General features: G+C 59.2%; 1 protein-coding gene across 1 annotated transcript; it reads left to right on the top strand.

Moving 5' to 3' along the window:
• Positions 1-5,259: 5,259 nt before the first annotated feature.
• On the top strand, positions 5,260-9,516 carry PSMG4 (proteasome assembly chaperone 4). The gene is made up of 3 exons (XM_006080131.4): positions 5,260-5,522; positions 6,690-6,765; positions 9,336-9,516. The coding sequence occupies exons 1-3, from the start codon at positions 5,349-5,351 to the stop codon at positions 9,455-9,457; spliced, it is 372 nt and encodes a 123-aa protein (XP_006080193.1). The 5' UTR covers positions 5,260-5,348; the 3' UTR covers positions 9,458-9,516.
• The last annotated feature ends 1,247 nt before the right edge of the window (positions 9,517-10,763 follow it).

Raw genomic sequence — 10,763 nt, forward strand, 5'->3', positions numbered from 1 at the left:
GGAGAGGCCTGAATGCCTAAGAATCAGGGGCCACATTCTGAACTGGGAGACTGGAGGGACCGGCTTGCCAGGGGACCCCTGGGAAATGAGAGGTTTCTAGGCACATTCGATGGAAATGCTGGGTGGGCAGCGACCTTATAGGGTTGAAGCTCAGGAAGGAGGCTGCCTCCAGGGACACAAATTCGGGGGAGGTCAGTGTGGGCTGTGGGGTGGGGTCACCTGGCAGGGAGAGCGGCTCAGGGAGCAAGTGGGCCCTGGAGCTGGGGAGACTGGGACCACCATGACCCAGAACCTGGGGGGACCCTGAGAAGGGGCGGCAGGGAGGAGACATGCTGGAAGCCGTAGCAGCCGTGGCAGGGGAGAGGCTGTGTCAGGCTACGGCTCTCACAGCCGAGGTCTTCGGTGGCATCGGTGGGACCCGCTCAGGCTCGGGAAGGCAGCTGGATGGAGTGGGTTCAGGAAGGCAAGGGTGAGGAATGGCAGGCGTGTTGTGGGGCCGCTCAGAGTCAGTGGGGAGACAGGGATCTGTTTAAAGATGCATCTGCACGCCAACAGAAGTAGTCTAGTAGGGAGGGGAGGGTCAAAGATGCAGGAGAGAGATACGACCTGCTGGGTGCTGCCCTGGACGTGAGACGGGGCCTGTGTGTGAGGGAGTGGACTTAATCCCAGGATGGAAGTGGATGTAATGGCTCAGTTGGAGAAGGTTTTTCGGGTTGGGGTAGGGGGTGGGACAGATATGGGGCAGGGTGTGCATTATCGAATACTCTTCGGTTTAGAAAATGACTCAAATGGTTTAACCATTTGGGCCACGCCTCCTGACCCTGGGCCCTGGAAAATCTGGACTGCGCTGGTTGTGGTCACTCTTAGAAAATCGTGCAGTTCTGCTGCAGTGGCAGAAAAGTGGTGCTCATCCAACACTCCATCTGCCCCCATCCTGGAACCCCTCCACGCCCAGCCACAGTGACTATCTGAGCAAATGGGCTATAAGAGGGCGTGATGCATCACTTCTGGGTCGGAGCACTGAAAGGCTGGACCCAGACTGCCGCTGTGACCCGAGGTGGCACCTGGAGCCCAGTACCCCCACTCCCCTACCTCCTACCCCCTTGTCCAAGCTAGAAATACATCATGAGCTAAAGACAAGGGTTGGTTCCGTCACAGCACTGCCGTTTCAGGGTTAAAACATTACCATCATGTAACCTGGTCTATTACTAACCCGATACCACCTGACCAACCAGGGCATATAGCAGAATTTGGGTTTGACTTTGGATTAAAGGCCCAAGGATCTCATGAGAGACTGGTGATGCTGCTGACATCCTGGATGTTCGTGTTCTCGTGCCGTGAACACGCCGCACACATGGCTGGGGGCAGCTGCATCTCCAGGTGGGGCCCATCACGAACCTGAGAGGAAGCTGATAGGTGTCCTCCCCATGGGCGGTTCTCTTATCCATCATCTAAAGCCTGTAGTTCTTGGTTCCTAATGAAATTCAGACCGAGGCTCACAACCCAGACGGGTGGCAGGAGAGGGATGAGTTGAAACACCGCCCGTCCCCTCTTCAAGCCCACAGCTGGCAGCCAATCTCTCCTGAAGCTTCCTGCTGCTGGCCTTGCATCTGGGGGCCGCAGGCAGCCTGGGAAGCGGGACCTGCTCTTTCACCTGAGTCTTCTAACATTGCACAGTTTAGAGAAAAGACTGACCCTGAGTGAGGATAGGATCGAGGCCCTCTCTTTGCTCTGCAAAGCCAAGGCGGCTCTGCAAGGACCCGCCTCCTTCCCACCTGCCACCCCGTGGCCCCCTGCGGAATTACAGGCTCCTGCCTGTCCTGGAGTGGAAGGATCCTGTTACCCGTCTGCATGCTTATCTGATCTTCACAGGGTACTAGCCCTGGAAGGCGCCTTGGAGATGACCTAAGCCAGTCTTCTCATTTCCAGCTAAGGTAACAGAGGCCCAGCGCAGGGACACAGCGCTAGTGAGAGCTGGGCCAGGCCAGGAGCCTGCAGCTCCAGGAAGTCCCTGTCTGTTCCTCTAGCTCCCTCACTCCCCCAATCACTCAGTCCATCTTCCCTGTGCCTCTGACATGCAGGGCCCTGCCGGCTACCTCCCCTAAGGTGAGGGGCCCCGGAGCTGCCCCGAGGAGCTTCCTGAGAAGGAAGGTGGGCAGGAAAAAGGCCATTGCACCAATGATTGCTCTGTGCCACGTAAAAAGGCAGGCAAGGAGAGGCTCCCCACAGGGCAGAGTCAGGGCGAACCTCCGGACCAGGGGTTTCTCCTGCAGGGAAGTCAGGGAGGGCAGGGGAGCACAGGGCAGGCGGTGGGGGTAGGGTCGGGCCTCCTTGTGGAGCTCAGTGTCTGCAGAGCATCACTCTGGAATGAGGACGGCCCCTGCAGTTGTTCTGCTTGGGCTGAAATGGCCTGGCCTTTCTGCAGCTGCTTCTGTCAGTCACTGGGTGTGGGCTGCCTGGGGAGGGGGTGCAGACCCCGAAGGAGTCCACAGTGGGAGGCTGTCCATTCTGGGCAGTTCCAGCGGCTGGGACAGCCAGTCCTCTTTTGAAGGGGGTCTGGGCAGCACATCTCAGAGGGCACCACAGTGTTTGCAGAACTGGCATGGTTGATGGGGTGGGTTCCTGAGGACATGCAGGAGGACAGGGTCAGAGCACAGGGGGAAGAATCAACCTCGGAGGCAGGGAGGGGGCATCTCTGCTTAATGAGGGGGAGAAGGAGGTGAGAATGAGGCCACCCGAAGGTATGGGTTTGAGTGGAGGGACAAGGCCTTGGGAAAATTGAGCCTGACAAGCTCGATTTTCTTTCTAAATGCAGAAGCTGGGTCATCTGCTGAACTTGGGCTTGGTGGGGTTAGGGCTTGAGGGGAAGCGTCCGTGAGGCAAATGAGAGGGTGCAATCCTGGGGCCCTCAAGGCAGTGTGTTAAGGGGCAGCAGCTGATGGGGTGGCTAGAGGTTGTAAGCCTGCCTGCTGGGTCATGTGACTTCCCTGGTGGTTATATGAACCCAGTGGGAGGAACAGAGAGGAGCACGATCCCACCTGTGCTAGGGCTGGACTCGGGAGGAGGCAAGGAACAGGGGCTTAGCTAGCTGCCTTAGGTTCACAGACAGCTCTTCAGGATTCTTCAGAGAGAGAAACTCTTGCTTTGAAAATGGCGTTTGTCTTCTAAGGGGACAAGGCGTTAAGAGGGTATTAGGGTTACCGTGGGGGGACGTCACCTGCTGTGGCAGTCCAGTTTATTGATTTGTTTTTCACGGGTCACACTTGGTATTTTGTTGTGAAATCTTGGTCTGATTAAAGGTCACAGACTTTCTCCTATGTCTTCTGCAAGTCTGACAGTTTTTGGGTTTCCCATTTATGTCTCTGAACCATTTTGACTTCACTTTGCTGCTGCTGCTGCTAAGTCGCTTCAGTCGTGTCCGACTCTGTGCGACCTGACAGATAGCAACCCACCAGGCTCCCCCGTCCCTGGGATTCTCCAGGCAAGAACACTGGAGTGGGTTGCCATTTCCTTCTCCAATGCATGAAAGTGAAAAGTGAAAGTGAAGTCGCTCAGTCGTGTCCGACTTCACTTTGTGTATGATGTAAAGTATAAATTGAAGTTCATTAATAATTAAGGAAATGCAAATTAAAATTACATTGAGATACTCCTTAGGATGGCTAAATGAAACAGACTGGGAACGTACGGTGGTACAGTCACTGAGGAAACAGCCTGTCAGGTTCTTGAGAAGTTACACGTGGTACAACCGTTCTGCTCCAGGTCTTTAACTACAAGAAATGAAAGCACATGTTCATACAGAGACTTACTTGTTCACACGTGTTTGCAGCAGCTTGACTGCAATATGCCCAAACTGAAAACTGCCCAAGTGGACACCACTGCATGAGGGCTATTTACATAGCGATATGCCCAGCCAGTGAACCCCGATCATCAACACAAAGGAAGGAGCAACTGACTCACGCAACAACCTGTGTGAATCTCAAAATAACTGTGAGGAGAGAAAAGGCAGACAAAAAATTGTACACACTGTACGTTCCATTTACATAAAACTCTAGAAAATGCAAACTACTCTGTGACTGAGTGCTGTACAGTGTCTCGGGTGGGGGTCAGGAAGGGCTCCCGGGCCTTGGGGAAGCCTCTGGGGGTGATGGACATGTACCCTCTTGATTGTGGTCTGTGACTGAGTGCAGCACAGTGTCTCGGGTGGGGGTCAGGAAGGGCTCCCGGGCCTTGGGGAAGCCTCTGGGGGTGATGCACATGTACCCTCTTGATTGTGGTCTGTGACTGAGTGCAGCACAGTGTCTCGGGTGGGGGTCAGGAAGGGCTCCCGGGCCTTGGGGAAGCCTCTGGGGGTGATGGACATGTACCCTCTTGATTGTGGTGATGGTTGTATGGGTTACATGTTACAGCTTCAGTTTGTATGCTTTGATCAGTGCAGTTACTGTAGTTTATTTAATAAAGCTGTTAATCTATTATAATATTGACCTGAAAATTATAAATTGAATCATTAGCGAACAGAGCAAACTTTTTCACAAAACTTACCTTCTTAACTGTCAGTTTAATGTAGGCCTATTAGAGATTTAAAAGGCAGAACTGATAGCTCTGTCCTTAAACCCAAGTTAGTTGCAACAGAATCTGACAAGAATGGGCACTGTGTTCTTTTTACTACAAAGACTCTCTCTCAACACACTGCAGGGTCCCTGTGTCAACTCTGAGGGTCCCAGAGTGACTCAAGTCAAGCTCCCCAGCAGGGCTGACAGTGGCCCCCGTCCCCTTCTCTGAGGCAGACGGGGAGACTGAGTCTCGGGCTGAACCGTTAGCCGAGGCCCACGCTTGTACAGGGATCAGCTCTGGGGTCTCGGATCAAAGGCGCGCCAGCCCACGACCCTAACTCAGTCCACGCAGCTCTCCTTTTGAGAGCTCCTCCAACATCGCTGCCATTCTCAAGGGCCTCCTGCAGTTACGGGGCTGCTGGCAGCAGGAGGGTTTTACAAAGTGTAACCCAGCTCGCGGGACACAGGCGGCTGCGCTGAGCGCTCGTGGCACCGACCAAACAGCGCGGGATCACGCGTCTACACCCGGGAAGGTGCTCCTGCGCGTCTACACTGCGCCCAATGGAGACGCCGGCCCGCCCCGCCCACTCCCGGCCCGCCCCGCCCACTCCCGGCCCGCCCCGCCCACTCCCGGCCCGCCCCGCCCACTCCCGGCCCGCCCCGCCCACTCCCGGCCCGCCCCTCAACTTCCCATCCAGGCCCCGCCTTCCCGGAAGGCCCCGCCCACTAGGCCTTTCGGTGCTTTTCTGCCCGCGTCTGGTGGCGGCGGGCGGATTGGCGCGGCCGGGCTCCGGGCTGATGGAGCGGCCGGCGGCTGCCGCGGGCGGGGACGTGTCCCTGCACAACTTCAGCGCGCGGCTTTGGGAGCAGCTCGTCCACTTCCACGTGATGCGGCTGACGGACTCGCTCTTCCTCTGGGTGGGGGCCACGCCGCACCTGCGCAACCTCGCCGTGGCCATGTGCACGCGCTACGTGAGTGCGGCGGGGGGCGGGGAGGGAAGAGGAGGGGATGGAGGAAGGGGGAGGGGCCCCGGGGTCCCGGAGGGGGCGGGTGGGGGAGGGGCGAGGGGCGGCCGGGGGCTGCGCAGCCCACCGCCGGGCTCTGTCCCGCCGCACAGCTGGTTCCCCCCCACCCCACGTCTCTGGTTGGAGTGTCGGGGTCCCCATGGGACCTCTGCTGTCCGCTCTCACCCTCCCTGGGCCGGGGGTAGCGTGACCCCCTGGTTTTCTGCCGGCTCCTCTCTGACTGCTTTTGCTTACGTCTCCCGCACGGATCTCTCTCCCGCCCTTTCCCTCCGCTGTCCCATCGGGGTGTAACTGGTGTCCCACTGGATGCGCCAGACCCCAGGCCGCTCCTCCAGGGCCGTCCCTGGAGACGCAGGGACGCAGAATCCAGCCACTTCTCACCTCCACCTGTCACCTGGGCCCCGCACCGTCGCTGCCCTCCGAGGTCCCCTTTGCCACCGTGTGTCAGAGCTGCTGTTACCCAAGGCCGCAGACCGGGGGGCTGAGAACAGCAGAGAGGGCGGAATCGAGGTGTCAGCGGGCTGCTTCCTCCGGTCTCTGGGCTTGCGGTGCTGCTGACACCTTGGGGCCCCTAGTCTGGCAGCCTCGTCACCCCAGTCCTGCTCCAGTGTCCCAGGCCACCTCTGTGCATCTCAATCTCTCCCTTTCTTCGGAAGACACCAGTCCTGTTAGAGGAAGAGTCCGCGTCCCCTTGCTTCCATCTCAACTACATCTGCAGAGATCCTGTTTCCAAATCAAGTCACCTTCACAGGTGCTGGGGTCAGAACGATAGGACCTGGACATTCCTCTTGCAGGACGTGGCTTAGCCTGGCGCTGACAGCATCAGCGTTGTCATCCCTCCGCTCAGACCCCCAAGAGTTCAGAGCCTGCATGGACCTCCAGGCCCCATCACGGCTGCGGTGTCCCCACCCCTCTGACTTTGCACCCACTTGCCCCTCTGAGCTGCTCCAGCCCTTCACCGTCAGGCTTGTCTGCTGCTGGGAGAGGCTGCAGAACTGGGGCGACACAGGCCCACCGCAGGGGGAGGCTGGCCTGCAGCAGGAAGGGGGGCCCAGGTGATCCAGGAGGGCTGGACCTCGCAGAGGAACCAGTACCGCTCTCTTTTCCTTGCAGGACTCCATCCCCCTGTCCACCGCCCTCCTCGGGGACACGTCTGACACCATGTCCACTGGTCTCGCCCAGCGCTTAGGTAGGTTCCGCAGCTCAGCTGCCGGAGTGCCCAGGTGGGGACCTCGCTGTTCAGTGGAGCAGGGAGGTGAGTTAGCGGAGGAGGAAGGGTCTCCGTCTGGGAGGTGAACCCCCTGGTTGCTGCAGGAAGCCCAGGCCTTGCGCACGGGTCTCAGGAGGTGATACCAGCACCCTCTCCAGGGGCCTGCTCCCCACCGGCTCTGATGCCCTTGGTTGCCTCCAAGCTGATGAGTGACAGGTGATTTTGCTCTTCGTCCTCGTGGGAGGCAAGGGCGAGTGACGACCACGGTGCCCAGTGGCAGCGGCTCCAGGTAGCATCCATGGCCTGCCCTTCATTGCACGTGATGCTGCTCAGAGCTCGAGGGGAGAGGGCCTGGTGAGGTTGGGGGCTCCAGCCCCCACTGCACCCTGAGCACACATCCCGCAGGTAAGCTCGCTGGTCCAGGTGAGGATGCCTGTGCCCAGTGGTCCCTGCGATGGGCAGAGCAGCCTCGCCCCCATCTGGCCTGCGTGTCCCAGCCATGTGCGGAGCCTGGTGTCCTGGCCGGGGTGCGGCGATGGGGCCCCTGCCATGGTTTTGAGGTGCTGTGGTTGTGTTCACAGATCTGTCAGTCTGGTCCCTGGGGAGTGGGCATGTCTGTGGTGGTCACTCTGGGACACCCCATAGTCACACGGAGCCCAGGCATGGCCGGCTTTCTAGGGGCGGGGTTGTCACGGCGCCTACAGGCCGCACCAGGCGGGTTGGAGACCACAGGGCCAGTGGCCGCGTCTCAGGAGCATCCACCACACTTGTGCTTTAGTTTGAAGGTATAGGAACCCGAGTAGTAAGTTATCTTGGTGACCTCTTAACAGGAAGCAATTTTGAATCTACAGAAAACCAACAGGAGAAATAGGAAAGCTTCCTGTTTAGCCTTCATCTGGGTTCCCAGGTGCTGCCGTTCCTTCTCTGCCTTCGCCAGTTGCTAGTTTTTAGTGAAAATAGGTTGGAAGCCTGATGCCCTTTCGCTTCACTGTGTGTGTGCCTGCATTTCAGGGTAACACCACCCCCTCAGCAGGCAGACCCCCGTGTGCCGGGCCTGGGGGAGGAGGGCGGGAGCCTGCTGGTGTGTGGAGCTGGGACTGGGGGTCCCTGAGTGTGGACAGAGTCCGGGAGAGGAGGCGGCGGGAGCTCGTTTGAGGAGACATGAATGAGCTGGCTCTTCAGTGAAGTGAGGCTGGCTCCCCGTATCCTCAGGGTGAGGCCTGAAAGCACTCTGTGAGCAAAAACCGGGGCTCTTTTAATTTTTTTTTTGCATCTTGTGCAAATGTTGGGGCATTTTTAAATTAGCATTTTTCTTTCACATGGTTTACATCCGTGTACGAACAGCGTGATCTGAAACTGAATACAGACGTTCTCTGTAACTTAAGTCAGATGTGATGGGGGCTCCTACCTACTGATAACCACAAGCCTGGCAGCCGTTGGCCACCGCCCAGTAGGGTCGGGCGCACGTGGTGAGATGCCAGCGCCCCCCCCCGGGGTGGGTGACATGCCTGCTGAGGTCGCGGCCGGCCGGCCTGTGACGCCCTGCTCCGTCGTCCTCTGGAGCTGGGGTCAGGACCCCACAGCGGAAGGTGTTATTAACTGTTGTTGGCCGTCTGGACAGTGCTGAAGAGACCGGTGTCCCGAGACTGTCTCATGTGGGAGAGATGAGCGACCTGGGGCCCTGGGGGCTTCCCGTGGATGGGGACCCCTTGCTCCATGCAGCTCTGGAGGGCAGAGGGGCTGCTGGGCAGACGATGCAGGTGGGCTCGAGTCTTGGCTCGTGAAGGGATGGGAGTCAGCAGCCCCTGGGGACAGGGACTTTCTGCCACTGAACGCGGAGCCGCTGTGATGTGAAGGGCCCAGTTCCCCCTCCGCCCACTGTTCGCCTCTGACGGTGGGACTCACCTGTCTCTGTGGCCTGCAGGGAGGAGCGCTTTGCCCCTGCCCCCTGGGGGTGCGACCGGGTGAGGGGCTGGTACCACCTGCTTAGTCCTCAGGACCTGGGGGTACAGCTGAGCTTGGTTTTCACGGTTGGAGCCGCTCCCACCTGCCCTGGGTGGTTCTGTAGAAAGGGGCTCAGACGTGTATTCAGCATCCAATTGAAAACCACACCCCTGTGTGTGCGTGTGTGTGCGCCTGCACATTCGTTCATGTAGGGGTGTCATCTCCTCTGGGAGGAGGGTGGTGGGGTTGGGGGAGAGGGTGGTACTGAAGGACCTTAATATTTTAAATCTGTGGACATCATCTGTGGTTTTGGAAGAAGCAGAGCAACCAGCCAGCCCTGTGTGTAGCGCAGGGGGTCGCAGACACCGGGTCTGTGAACGGACCCGGGTTCTGGGGGTGCGCGTCACCGGGTCCTGGCGCCGTGGCTCAGAACTGCTCTTCCCGATGAGGGGAGGCTCTGGCAACTGGTCTGTTTTGCAGCAGTTGCCCGTGATGTTGTCGGAATCAGAGCTTTCTTCGCTCTCGAAAAGCCTGCCTTTCCCAGGCCTTTCTCCACTGTGGGCAGGCGTGGGGTCACACGTGTCCCTGTGGTCTCTCTCTTCCAGCCAGGAAGACCAGCAAGCAGGTCTTCGTCAGCTATAACCTTCCAAACACCAGCAGCAGCTTCGAGTTGCTGGTAGAAAGCCGGATCAAGGAGGAAATGCAGGCCTTTCCAGAGAAGTTCTAGCCGGAGACTCGGGCACAGGGGACGCTTGAATAAACGGCCGGATCCGCCGCTGCAGCAGGTCCACGTGTTCCTGTCTGTTTGTAAAGGGCCAGTCTCCTCCCTCCTGTCGCCGGGGTGGAGTCCCAGGGCTGCACCTGAGGGTCCTGGGAGGAGGGCTCCTGCAGGGCGTGTGAAGATGGGGGGCCGCCGGGCCCCAGAGAGGGCGCGGGCCACGACTGTCAGGCCGTCCTGCCGGCTCCATCCCCAGGGTCTCACTCCGCTGGGCCCTGTCCCCTCACCTGGTAGGTGGGAACTGTCTCACCGGGCTGGGTTATCACCAGAAATGCTCTGCAAACCCTGGGTGCTGGGGTCCATAGGACCTGGGTCCCGGGTTTACCTGCTTTGCTGAACAGATCCCAGCGTCAGCCCCTCCCCATGCTTCCGCCAGCCCGTCTTTCCTCCTGTCTGCTCTCTCCTCCACGGCCCAGGCCCCTCCCGCCCACGTCCCCTCCGGCCTGCGTCTTAATCCTCGGCTTTCCTGCTGCTCGCGGTGCCATCAGTCTCTCTGGGACATGTGCTGCTCTCCGGAAGCCAGCGTTCCTGGGTCGGTGGTTCCTCACTTGGCTTCCAGTCGCGTCCCTGGGGAGTTTTTACAGCTTCCTCCCCAGAGTCGGGCGGCCCCCGCTTTGTGGGGCTGGAGAGCGCCCCACGTGCTTCTCAGCACAGCCAAGGCCGGCACAGGGACTCTCTGACGCTTGGGGTCCACGTGGGCCCCTTTTGTCCCGGGAGGCGGGGGTTTGGGACCTGGAGCACGTTTCACGTGGTGGCAGGTGTCGTTTCGGGCCGATGCCTGCAGCGGAGCTGGGACAGCCGGGATGAAAGGCCCTTCCAGGGACCGGGTCCTGGGCTAAACCGCTAACCTGCGGGCCCCAGCCGGTCACGGCTTGGAGGTACGGTGGGCACCTCTCTGGGCAGAGTAGGTAACAAAATCAGGGCTATGGAGAGGAGAGTTTGGTATAAATACTTTATTAAAGAAATATTGCTTTCTTGTTAAAAAAAAACCACTACATTAAAGAGAGCTCTGGGTGCTCAGTCTTCCCTGACAGTCACAGTGTGAGAGTCGTTCCCTCCTTGGGAGGCTCCAGGCCCCGGGTGAGGTCGGCAGGACGTCCACACGAGAGGAGCGAGCTTGGAAACCTGCCACCCCCTCCTTGGGGGTTTGAGGGCGGCACTCAGCATGCGGTGGGCGGTCACCCCGCCCCGCCTCCGCCTGCGCGGAGGACGAGGACCTGCCGGCCGGGAGCCCCCGTCCTGGGGCAGGGTGGGG

Source organism: Bubalus bubalis, chromosome 2 (assembly GCF_019923935.1).
Source record: "Bubalus bubalis isolate 160015118507 breed Murrah chromosome 2, NDDB_SH_1, whole genome shotgun sequence".
NCBI classification, from domain to species: Eukaryota; Metazoa; Chordata; class Mammalia; order Artiodactyla; family Bovidae; genus Bubalus; species Bubalus bubalis.